Source organism: Ursus arctos, chromosome X (genome assembly GCF_023065955.2).
Source record: "Ursus arctos isolate Adak ecotype North America chromosome X, UrsArc2.0, whole genome shotgun sequence".
Classification (NCBI taxonomy): Eukaryota; Metazoa; Chordata; class Mammalia; order Carnivora; family Ursidae; genus Ursus; species Ursus arctos.
Window position 1 is genome coordinate 61,394,947 of NC_079873.1, and position 13,488 is coordinate 61,408,434.

Genomic DNA, 13,488 nt, shown 5'->3' on the forward strand with positions numbered 1-13,488 from the left:
CCTTTTTACTGAATTCATGTATCAGTTCTAGCAGCTTTTTTGGTGGAGTCTTTTGGGTTTTCTATATAGATTATCTTGTCATCTGCAAATAGTGAAAGTTTTACTTCTTCCTTGCCAGTCTGGATGTCTTTTCTTTCTTTTTGTTGTCTGACTGCTGTGAGTAGGACTTCCAGCACTATGTTAAACAACAGTGGTGAGAATAGACATCCCTGTCTTGCTACTGACCACAGAGAAAAAGCTTCCAAGTTTCCCCAACTGGGCATGATATTAGCTGTGGGTTTTTCATATATGGCCTTTATGATGATGAGGTATGCTCCCTCTAAACCTACATTGTTGAGGGTTTTTATCATGAATGGATGCTGTACTATATAAAAGTTTTTCTGCATCTACTGAAATGATTTTATGGTTCTTATCCTTTCTTTTATTAATGTAGTATATCACGCTGATTGATCTGTGAATGCTGAACCACCCTTGCAACCCAGTAATAAGTCTCACATGATCACTGTGAATGATTTTATAAAACGTATTGTTGAGTTTCATTTGCTAGAATTTTACTGAGAATTTTGCATCTATGTGCATCTATATTATTAGCTTATAGTTCTCTTTTTTAGGGGACTTTTTATCTGGTTTTGCTATCAGGGTAATGCTGTCCTCATAAAATGAATTGGGAAGTTTTCCTTCCTTTTCTATATTTTGGAATAGTCTGAGAGGAATAGATATTAGCTCTTCTGTAAATGTTTGGTAGAATTCCCCTGGGAAGCCATTTGTTCCTGGACTTCTGTTTGTTGGACGTTTTTTGATTTCTGGTTCAATTTCATTGCAAGTTATCAATCTGTTCCAATTTTCTATTTGCTCCTGTTTCAGTTTTGGTATTTTATATGCTTCTAAGAATGTATCCATTTCTTCTAGTTGTCCAATTTGTTGGCATACAGTTTTTCATAATATTGTCTTCTTTGTATATCTGTTGTCTTTGTTGTGATCTCTCCTCTCTCGTTAGTGAAATCTATTTATTTGGGTCCTTTCTCTTTTCTTTTTGATAAGTCTGGCTAGGGATTTATCAATTTTATTAATTTTTTTTCAAAGAACCAGCTCTTGGTTTCATTGATCTGTTCTAATGTTTTTTTCAGTTTGTATTTCATTTATTTGCTCTAATCTTTATTACTTCCCTTCTTCTCCCCATTTGTTGTTCTTTTTCTAGCTCCTTTAGGTGTAAGGGTAGGTTTGTGTGTTTTTGAGATTTTTCTTGGTTCTTGAGAAAGGCCTGTATTGCTATATACTCCCTCTTAGCACCACCTTTGCTGCATCCTAAAATTTCTGAACAGTCATGTTTTCATTTTCATCTGTTTCCATGTATTTCTTAATTGACTGGTCAATCCATTCATTCTTTAGTAGCATGTTCTTTAACCTCCATGTATTTGTGTTCTTCCCAAATTTTTTCTTGTGTTTGACTTCAAGTTTCATAGCATTGTGGTCAGAAAATATGTATGGTGTGATCTCAATCTACGTACTTGTGGAGGCCTGATTTGTGACCTAGAATGTGACCTCTTCTGGAGAAAATTCCATGTGCACTAGAAAGGAATGTGTATTCTACTCTGTTAGAATGAAATGTTCTGAATATATCTGTTAAGTACATCTAGTACAGTGTGCCATTCAAAGCCATTGTTTCCTTGTTGATTTTCTACTTAGATGATCTGTCCATTGATGTAAGTGGGGTTTAATGTCACCTACTATTATTGTATTACTATCAATGAATTCCTTTACATTTGTTATTAATAGTTTTATATATTTGGGTTCTTCCAAGTTGGGGGCATAAATATTTACAATTCTTAGATCTTCTTGTTGGATAGACCCCTTTATTACGATATAGTGAGCTTCTTCATCTCCTATTACAGTCTTTGGTTAAAACCTAGTTTGTCTGATATAAGTATGGCTACTCTGACTTTCTTTTGACATCCATTTGTGAGATAAATGTTTCTCCATCACCTCACTTTCAATCTGAAGGTGTCTTTAGGTCTAAAATGGTTCTCTTGTAGTCATCATATAGATGGGTCTTGTTTTTGTATCCATTCTGACTAGAGCATTTTAGTCCATTTACATTCAGAATGATTATTGATAGATACGTATTTAGTGCCATTGTATTACTTGTTTTGTTGTTGTTTCTGGAGATTTTTTCTGTTCCTTTCTGGACTTTGTCGCTTCTGGTCTTTCTTTCCCACTTAAAGAGTCCCCTTTAATATTTCTTGCAGGGCTAGTTTAGTGGTCATGAACTCCTTTAGTTTCTGTCTGTCTGGGAAACTCTTTATCTCTCCTTCTATTTATTCTGAATCACAGCTTTGTTGGTAAAGTATTCTTGGTTGCATATTTTTCCCTTTCAGCACTTTGAATATATTGTGCCACTCTCTTCTGGCTTGCCACATTTCTGTTGCGAAATCTCCAGCTAGCCTTATGGGTTATCCCTTTTAAGTTAAGGACTTCTTTCGTCCTGCTTTTTTTAAAGATATTTTTCTTTATCACTATATTTTACAAATTTAATTAGAAAATATCTTGGTGTTGGTCTGTTTTTGTTGATTTTGATGGCAGTTTTCTGTGCCACCTGGATCTGGATGTGTGTTTCCCTCCCCAGAGTAAGGAAGTTCTCAGCTATTTTTCTTCCAAGTATACTTTCTGTCACCTGTTCTCTTGAAAACAGAAATTAGTTCAGGTGCAGGCCTAAAACCAGCCAAGCTTCTTTGAATCCAGGGTCATTCACGAAGCTGGCCTCCATATCTCTCTTTTCTTCACCAGTCAATTCCTTTGCTATATGACTCTCAGATGACAAATATTTAGAGCTATTTACACTGTTCTGTCTTTAGATATTTTATATTTAAAATATTCAGACATTTGTCTCAATGTTGGAGTTCCTAGACACCCAGTCAGGCTGCACCAAGAGTATAAGGAGCCTCAACACTAATCCTTCAAATGTAGATACGGGTCAAGACAACTTCAGCTGATAGAAAATTCACTTTCACTTTTGTGTACACTCATGCACAAGAAAAGGAGAGAAAGAGAAGAGAGGTGATAGAGGAGAACACAGGCAGAAACCTCACTGACCTCAGCCATAGCAACTTCTTACTAGACACATCACCAAAGGCAAGGAAAACAAACGCAAAAATGAACTACTGGGACTTCATCAAGGTAAAAAGCTTCCGCAAAGTGAAGGAAACAATCAACAAAACTATAAGGCAGCCTACAGAATGGGAGAAGATATCTGCAAAAAACATATCTGATAAAGGGTTAGTATACAAAATCTACAAAGAACTTATCAAACTCAACACCCCCCAAAAAATAATCCAGTTAATAAATGGGCAGAAGGCATTAATAGACACTTTTCCAAAAAAGACATACAGACGGCTAACAAATGAAAAAATGCTCAACATCACTCATCAGCAGGGAAATACAAATCAAAACCATGATGAGATACCATCTCATACTTGTCAGGATGGCTAAAATTAGCAACAGAAGAAACAAAAGGTATTGGTGAGGGTACAGAGAAAGGGGAACCCTCTTATACTGTTGGTGGGAATGCTGCAGGCACTCTGGAGAACAGTATGAGGTTCCTTAAAATGTTAAAACAGAACTACCCTATGATCCAGCAATTGCACTAATAGGTATTTACCCAAAAGATACAAAAATACATATTTGAAGGGATACATGTACCCTGATGCTTATAGCAGCACTATCAACAATAGCCATACTGTGGGGAAATCCCAGAAGTCCACTGACATAAGAATGGATAAAGAAGACGTGGTGTGTGTGTGTGTGTGTGTGTGTGTAAAATGGAATATTACTCAACCCACTTCTACAAATCATTTATAAAAATAAAGATGTCAAGAGCATTGTAAGTCTATGTAAGAATTAAGTTAGCTAATACATGTAGTGGAAATACAGCATTTAGTTTATATACATGTAAATGAACATTAATTTTTCTTTTTTCTTTCTTCTTTTTCTCTTAAATATCAGAGACAGCATAACGGCTTGCTTGTAATTAAACATTCACCAGATATTTGTTATTATGTGACCTGATTATCCTAGATGTTACTAAAAGCATCTAGGAAAGATATTCCTTTGTGTGAAATAGTAAGGACAAATGAATAACTGAAAAAAGCATGGACATGATAATTTCTAAATCAATGTTCCATTATAAAGGCAACATTCAGTAGACTCACTTTCTTCCAGCTTTAATGAAACTGAGGGATTGCTTCCTGTTTCATCCACATTTCCTTCACCACCTCCTCGAGATCTTGAATTCCAGACTTTAATCACTTCAACATCATTGTCACTGCCACTTCCACTTGAGCTACTATCTTTTTTCCCTTTTTTCCCCTTTGTTTTCTTCTTTCTATAAAAGGAACAAATTCAAACTGTTAGGAAAGCACACAGTAAAGATACAAATGTCAATTATGAGAGAACAATCAGCAATTAGGTATTTTAAATGTGTCAACACAGGACACAAAAATAATTCCATTTACTTTGTATAATCATCGGAGCTTAAACTCATGGAGGTTTCATCGGAATCTGAAGCTATAAATTCATCCATACTGTCTTCATCAAAGTATCCCTAGAAGAAAACAAAGATGAATGTTTTAATAGTTTATTTCAACTTATATTGGAAATTATAATGATGTTTACTTTACCTGAGGATAAGTTAAATGTCATGGGATAAGAAAGAACTGATTAGAAAAAAGAAAGGAGACATCACATATATGATTACAAATGCAATGTGAAATCTTGGATTGAATCATGGAGAAGAAAAAGGACATAAGTACAAAAACTGATGAAATCCAATTAAGTCTACTGTTTAGTTAATACTAATGACCCACTGTTACTTTTTAAATTTTTATCATTCTACCATGGTTATACAGATGTTAAGAATAACGTTTAATACTCCTTCCATAATCATACTGCATTCTAACATACAGAAATTAACTAGAAATAAAATAGACTGAATTACTGTACTTCAAAGCAAAGGAAAATTCCAATATGCAGTAAGTCTATATAGATCAACCTTATTCCTAAAGTTATTCTGCTTCCAACAGATATGTCTTAATCGATTTTAGGTACCTGATTTACCTTATTTTCTTTGCTAATGTAGTCCAGCTGCAAACACCAAGGGTGAGTCCAGATTCTACTTAACATCTGAAAATCTTGGAAAAGTTTTGCACCTGCCTTTCCTCTTCCACCTTCACTGCTATTACCTACACCTGATCAAAAAAAAGTAGTTAATGTTAAGACATAAGAATTCTCTATGTCAGGGGAGGTGGGTGGAGGGATGGGTTAAATAGGTGATGGGAATTAAGGAGTGCACTTGTGATGAGCACCAGGTGTTGTATGAAGTACTGAATCACCAAACTGTACAACTAAAACTAATGACACTGTATGTTAACTAACTGGAATTTAAATAAAAACTTAGAAAAGAAAGAATTCTCTTTGTCAACCAACATGCTTCTAAATTAGGGATTTTAACTTTATCTGTGCTGTGGACTCTTTTGGCAGTATAGAGAAGTTTACAGAAATCTTTCTTTGAATAATGTTTTGAAACACATAAAATAGGAAAACAAAAGAAACCCATTATATATAAATTATCAAAATATTAAACATATTTGTGAACAGTAATATGTGTTCTTTGTTAATGCATTAAATAACAAAATATAGCAGCAAGTCTAAGAATTATCTGAGATTCTGAAGTCCTGATAAAGGTAAATAATTTTGAGATGTCAGTAACAACAATAGAAATAAAGGGCAGGTATTGTATGGAGCACTGGGTGTTATACGCAAACAATGAATCATGGAACACTACATCAAAAACTAATGATGTACTGTATGGTGACTAACATAATAAAAATAAATAAATAAATACTTGATTTCTACTGGTAACAGTCACAGTTATCACTAATACTATGGTTTATTGCCCTCATTATAATTGGAAAAAATGCTAATTTTAAAAAATTCATTGGCGGTTAGTAAAAATTAATGTGATTTTTTTCTTATTCAGGTTCACATACCCCCCAAAATTCATCTGTGGATCCTGGATTACACACTCCTCTTTTAAAACTGCAGAGGGGAGGCAGGTGAGGGGATGGGTTAAAGAGGTGATGGGAATTAAGGAGTGCACTTGCCATGATGAGCACAGTGTGATGTATGGAAGTGTTGAATCATTATATTGTACACCTGAAACTAAATTTACATTGTATGTTAACTGGAATTTTAAATTTTATTTTATTGGGGAAAAAGAGCAGAATCTTAAGCAGCCTCTGCACTGAGCAAGGAACCCAAGGTGGGGCTTGAAATCATGACCTTGGGCCAAAACCAAGACTTGGACACTTAACCAACTGGGCCACCTAGGCGCCCCTAACTAACTGGAATTTAAATGAAAACTTAAAAGCTCTTGTTTTAAATAAAGTCTCTCTGTATCCAATCTTTTAGAAACTTTCCAACTACTCTTATGCAAAAAAATGTAGTCCTGAAAATTGTTTTTCATGTTGAAAACATTAAATTTCTTCTGCCCAAAGTAATTTCAATAAAATTACATTTTTTCTATAAAAGCAAAATGAAAATGAAACACTCACTTCCTTTATATGACACTTATCAAAGGAGTAAGATGCAAAACAAAGCTGATTAAACAAAAAAAGCAGCATTTAAGCAATAACATATTTTTCTGTCCACAGTTTTAAAAGATGTAAATTTACCAATAAGTCTTGCCTCCACTCATGGCAAGAGAAAATTTAATATGAAACACTAAGAAAAATGCATGAAAATCTGGTAGTGATTATTTTGCCTTATAAAAGGTATTTCCACTGTGTATAATAGAAATCATTGTTGTGAAAATGAGGAATCTAATTTCTTGATATACAACTGCTCATAGCATTCCTTTATAACTTTTTATTTCTACAATATCAGTAGTGATGTTCTTTCACAGTCCTGATTTTAGTTGTGTCTCCTCTATTACCATGCAAGTACGGCTAAATAGGTATCAATTATGTTGATCTTTTCAGAGAAGCAAATTTTGGTTTCAATGATTTTCTGTGTTTTTTCCTCCTTTATATTCATTTCTACTCTAGTCTTTATTCTTTCTTCTTTTTAAATTTAGGCATTTACAGTTATAATTTTCCCTCTTTAAGCATGCTTTACCTGCATCCCATATGTTAGTACCTTGTGCTTTTGTTTTCATCCATGTCTAAATATTTTTTCATTTTCCTTGTAATTTCTTCTTTTTATCTACTGGCTATTTGGGAGTCTGTTATTTATATACATTTGTGAATGTTCTAACTTTCCTTCTGTTACTGGTTTGTAATTTCATTCCGATGTGGTTAAAGAAAACATTTTGTGTGATTTTATCCTTCTATGTTAATTGAAACTTGTTTTATAATCAAAATTATGGTCTATCTTGGAGAATATTCCACATGCACTTGAGAGGAATATGTATTCTGCGGGAGCTCAATAGAGTGTTCTTTGAGAGGTCTGTTAAGTCTGGTTGGTTTATAGTGTTTTCCAAGTCTTCTACTTCCTTGTTGATCTTCTACCCAGTTGTTCTATCACTGAACACCTTATGAGTTTTAAAAATTAATGTAAAGGAAGGGCACCTGGATGATTCAGTTGGTTAAGTGTCTGACTCTTGATTTCAGCTCAGGTCATGATCTCAGGGCCATGGATCAAGCCCTGCATCAGGCTCCATCCTGAGCATAGAGTCTGCTTAAGATTCTCTCTGCCTCTCCCTCTGGCGTCCCTCAACCCCCACTCACATTCTCTCTCTTAAAAAAATTAATGTAAAGAGAGATTTTTTTTAAAAAGGTAATATAAACTTTACCATTTTATACTCCAATAAAGACTTAAAAGCCAATTCTTGATTTGTGGGGGCAAAAACTACTTTTGTACATATCATAAATAACTTCCATTATAGAAAAACTTCATAAGACTTTAAGGCCTAACTAGCTAAGATAGGAAAATGGAGGACATTTTTAAAGGGAAAAAAATTCTACCTAAGAAGAGAAAAAACAGTTTCTCCTACCTACACCGATTTATATTAGAGTTGATATTCTCTGTGGGAAATGGAACCACATAAAAAGGATATGTTAATAACGTAGCCAAATTCATATCCACAGAAAAATGTTCTCTACTCAAAAGAGCATTGGCAATTAGTATTGAATCATTCTATCTTTTTTAAAAAATGTTTTTGACTCCAAATCACTTTATTTAGAAAATATACCAAAAATGGTTAGGTGAATACATGATTAATTAATCATGACAATCTGTTATTGAACCTTATTTACACCTGCAGTTTTTACATGAAATGTTATCATGGGGTCTGTGGTAAACTGAATAATGGTCTCAAAATGTATCTACATTCCAATCCACCCATGAGTTAGTCTATATGGAAAAAGAAAATGTGCAGATGCAATCAAGATAAGGACCTGATATTGAAGAAGACCATCCTAGTTTATCCAGGAGGATCCAATGCAACCACAACAGTCCCTATAAGAGGGATCCAGAAGTGAGAGTTGGAGAAGGTGATGTGATGACATATGCACAGATTAGACTGATATACTTGGAATATGGAGAATACAGACAGCCACCAGAAGTTAAAAAAGACAAGGAAATATTTTCCCTCCGTAGGGCAGCCAGAAGGAACCAGCCTTGCTGACTTTAGCCCAGTAACACTAACCTTGGACCTTCAACCCCCAGATCCATGAGAAAATAAACTTGTGTTGTTCTAAACCATCAAATTTGTGGTAATTTTCTACAGCAGCAAGAGGAAATCAATACAGCATCCTAGTGAAATGTTTGTCAAACTTGGCACACATCAGAATCACCTGGGCAATGTGTTATACACATCCTTGGATTCCATTAATATAAATTCTGATTTCCTAGATGTGTGATGAGGCACAGAAATCTAAACTTTCTAAGAAGGTTCTCAGATGCTTGTTGTGCTAGAGTACAAGTCATAAAAAGAATGGTTGGGAAAACTCACTGCTTCAATTAGTTTGCTAGGGCTGCCATAGCAAATCACCACAAACCCAAAATCTTAAGACCACAGAAATATACTCCTTCACAGCTTGGGAGATCAGAAGTCCAAAATCTGTCCTACTGAGCCAAAATCAGTGTCCACAGGGCCACCCACATTCCCTCTGGAAGCTCCAGGAGAGAATTTATTCCTTGCCTCCTCAGGCACATGGTGGCTGCTGGCATTCCCTGACTCGCAGTCACATCGATCTTTGTCTCTGTGGTCACAATTCCTCCTCTTCTGTGTATATCAAATCTCCTTCTGCCTCTCTCCTGCAAAGATATCTGCAACTGGAATTAGGAGCCATCTGGACAATCCAGGACAATCTCCTCATCTCAAGATCCTTAGTTTAATCACCTCTAAAAAACCCCCTTTTCTTGTAAGGTAACACAGGTTCCAGGACCTAGGTAAGATCTGACATTTCCAGGTGGCCATCATTCAGCCTACCACACTGCCTTAAGTACCCTTCACAGTTATTCAAGATGAAGACAGTAGAGCTAAAGCAAACTTTCCAAAAATAAAGACTAAAAGCTTTTTATATTCAATTTCCCTTTTGACCCCTTACAAATTACAATTATACTATTAAAATAAGCCAGTCTCACTGGAGTGTTCTGATGATCAATACAGCTATAATAAACAGGGAATTGGAGATGAACACAATAAAATACCATGGGCTATATCAATAAAGTTTATAGAGTTTCCCCAACTCTTGAAAATAATTTCAAAGAATTTTGCACATAAATGATTAAAAAGGGTTGATCTAAAGAACCTTGGGAGTGGTTTGGCCACTAAGAATTTGGAAACACTTTCTAAGATTTCCACACTGTTTTATCACAAAATCCTTACTAATCAAATAATTCCTTTGTACTATTTCAGAAATCTGATTTCCTTTCTTCCAGTGCTCCTTCAGTTAACTTGTAGGACTCAAAGGCCACTTTTAAACTACCAAGAGGTGCCCAGAAGAATTCTACATATAACGAACAGTAAGTGAAAAAGAGTATCTCAATGAAATCAGTTATTTCACTGCCTCAATACATTAATGCAGATCCTATAAAGCTGGCTTTAAGCGATGGCTTAGTTTTGATAATCTAAATATATGCTATTATCTGTTCAAGTCTAAATCTAAATATTGTAGTTATACCTTCTTCAAGGGATCTGAGACAAATATATCCCCAGACCCCTAGCAGAAACAGCAGCAAATCCTTTCTGGAGTAACCAAACATTATCCAAGGCCTCAAAGAATTACCACATATTAATACTCTAAGGGGTATTAGGAACTTGTGGCCAAAAGTACTTAAACACACATGGAAAGGAGGCAGCATGCCTGAAAAACTGACAGAAATTAGAGAGATGAAAGAAATCTATAAGGTTTTCAGAAACTAGAATAATCATATAACTGTTTACTATGTTTAAAGAAATGTTAAAGATAATCTTGAAAGTACATGGAAGACACAGGAAGTCATAAAGAATGACCAATTAGCTGGAAGATAACTAAATAAAACTTATGTGGATAAAAAAGTAAGCAACTCAGGTTTTTTTACGTTTCATTCAGCTATAGTTCACAATTTACCATTTACAATTCACTTGTGTATTCACAGAGCTGCGCAACTATCACCAAAATCCAGTTTTTAAAACATTTTCATCACCCCCAAAAGAAACCCTATACCCCTAAGCAATCATCCCTCAATTATTTTTTAAAGATTTTATTTATTTATTTGACAGAGATAGAGACAGCCAGCGAGAGAGGGAACACAAGCAGGGGGAGTGGGAGAGGAAGAAGCAGGCTCACAACGGAGGAGTCCGATGCGGGACTCGATCCCAGAACGCCGGTATCACGCCCAGAGCCGAAGGCAGACGCCCAACCACTGTGCCACCCAGGCACCCCACGAGCTTTTTCAATTTCTTTATTTCTCCTACACCCCTAGGAAACTACTGATCTACTTTGTCTCTACAGATTTGCCTACTCTGGACATTTCATATAAATGGAATCATACAACATCTGGTCATTTGTGACTGGCTTCTTTCACTCAGCATATGTTTTCAAGGTTGATCTGTGTTGTAGCATGTATCAGCATTTTCCTCCTTTTCATTGCTGAATAATGTTCTATGATATGCAAATATCAAATCTGTTTAACCCTTTACCAGTTCATGGGCATATAGGTTGTTTCTAGCTTTTAACTATTATGAACAACAATGCTATGAACATTGGTGAATAAATCTTTGTATGTACAAGTGTTTTCCTTTCTACTGAGTATACACCCAGAAGTATAATTGCAGGGTTATATGGTAACTCTACACTGAACATTTGATTGCCAAATTGTGCTCCACATAAGCTACACCATTTGACATTTGAAACCAGCAAAACACAGGGTTCCAATTCCTCCACATCCTCACCACTTGTTATTTTTCTATTTCTTGGATTATTATAGCCATCCTAGTGATTAATAAAAGGTATCCCACTGTGGTTTTGATTTACATTTCGAATTATGTTGAGCATCACTTAGAGCAGTGGTGCTCATGCTGCAGGTACATCAAAATTACCTGTAGGGCTTATAAAAATGCAGGTCCCTAAGCCCTACTCCAGATCCACTTAATCAATCTCTAAAGGGTGGCACCTGGACACATGCATATGAATGTTCTCCATTTATGAGTACAATTCAGTGGCATCGAGTATAATCACAATGTTGTGCAACCATCAACACTCCATTCCCAGAACTTTTTCATAATTCTACAAACTCTGTACATATTAAAAATAACTCTGTATTTTCCTCTCCACCAAACCTGGTAACTACTACTTTCTGCCTCTATGAATCTGACTACTCTAGGTACCTCTAAGTGGAATGAAACAGTATTCGTCATTTTGTCTCTGGCTTATTTTACATATCATGATAGCTTTGGGATTCATTAATATTGGAAAGTGTCAGCATTTCCTTTCTTTTTATGACTAAATAATATCCCATGGTATGTGTGTGCGTGCATGTGTGTATATATCATACTGCTTTTGTCTATTCATCAGTCAATGGACATTGGGATTGCTTCCACCTTTTTGGCTATTATGAATAATGCTGCTGTGTAAACATGAGTGTGCAAGTATCTGTTTAAGTTCCTGCTTTCAATTACTTGGGGTATGTACCTAGAAGTAGAATTGCTGGATCATATGCTGAATCAGTATCAAAATAATCCTATCTTTAGCTCTTTGAGGAATGGCCATACTGCTTTTCCCACAGCAGCTGCACCATTTTACACTGCCACGAGCAATGCACCAGGGTTATAATTTCTCCACTTCCTTGAAAATTCTTTTTTTTTTTTTTTAACATCTTCATGGGGATACAGCACCTAGTCCTGGGGCAGGAGTAGTCCCCAATCCATGACCTTGAAGATGCCCATGACCAGTGACTAGGACCACAGAAGACATCTTTTTTTTTTTTTAAAGATGTATTTATTTACTTATTTGACAGAGACAGAGACAGAGACAGAGACAGCCAGCGAAAGAGGGAATACAGCAGGGGGAGTGGGAGAGGAAGAAGCAGGCTCCCAGCGGAGCAGGGAGCCCGATGTGGGGCTTGATCCCAGGACTCTGGGATCATGCCCTGAGCCGAAGGCAGACGCTTAATGACTGAGCCACCCAGGCGCCCCGACAATTCTTGTCTTATAATATACAATACTTTTGGTAATACGCATCTTATCAGGTATGAAGTGTTATCTTGTGTTTTGATACTGACATTTCTATAATAACTAGTGATGATGTAGAGCATCGTTTCATGTGCTTATCGGCCATTTGTATATATTCTTTGGAGAAATGTCTATTGAAGTCCTTCACCCATTTTCCAATTGTGTTGTTTTATTATCATTAAGTTGTAGGAGTTCTTTATGTATTCTGGTTATCAATCCCTTCTCCGATATAGGATTTCAAAATATTTTCTCCCATTCTGTGGGTTGTCTTTTCATGTGCTCCATTTTTGCATGCCTTAAAACACTGTATGGATTTTAATAATGACTTATGCTTAAAATCAGGCTAACGCTTACTGATTAAAAAATTAAGTAACAAATTGATGATTACCAGCAGGAGGGAGATGGGGAGATGGGTTAAATAGCTTATGGGGAATAAGGAGTGCACTTGTGATGACCTCCAGTGTTGTATGGAAGTGTTGAATCACTATATTGTACACAATAGTGTATTCAAAATAATATTACCCTATATGGTAAGTGGAATTTAAATAAAAACTTGAAAAAATTAAGTATCCACATTTTAAAACATGAAGAGTTTACTGAAGGCAGAGGCTTACATGTAAATATAAACTTCTGATAAATGATGGTAAAAGGAATACTGCAGGATTATACTGAAAAAGGGAACAAAGGAAAATTAAGAGGACTTTGATTTCTTTAAAATTCATGAAAACTCAATTTCTTATGACTTAATTCTATAAATATTAAATATACTACAAATTATT

At 35.5% G+C, this 13,488-nt stretch overlaps 1 protein-coding gene across 14 annotated transcripts in view; it reads right to left on the bottom strand.

Annotated features, from left to right (window-relative positions):
• Positions 1–13,488, bottom strand: part of ATRX (ATRX chromatin remodeler) — a 324,331-nt gene that overhangs the window by 92,491 nt on the left and 218,352 nt on the right. For all 14 annotated transcript variants that reach the window (XM_048213854.2, XM_048213847.2, XM_048213856.2 and 11 more), the window contains 3 exons: positions 5,110–5,240; positions 4,509–4,597; positions 4,206–4,378 (listed from right to left, as the gene is read on the bottom strand). In XM_048213854.2, coding sequence (XP_048069811.1) covers positions 4,206–4,378; positions 4,509–4,597; positions 5,110–5,240 — 393 coding nt within the window. The remainder of the gene's footprint in view (positions 1–4,205; positions 4,379–4,508; positions 4,598–5,109; positions 5,241–13,488) is intronic.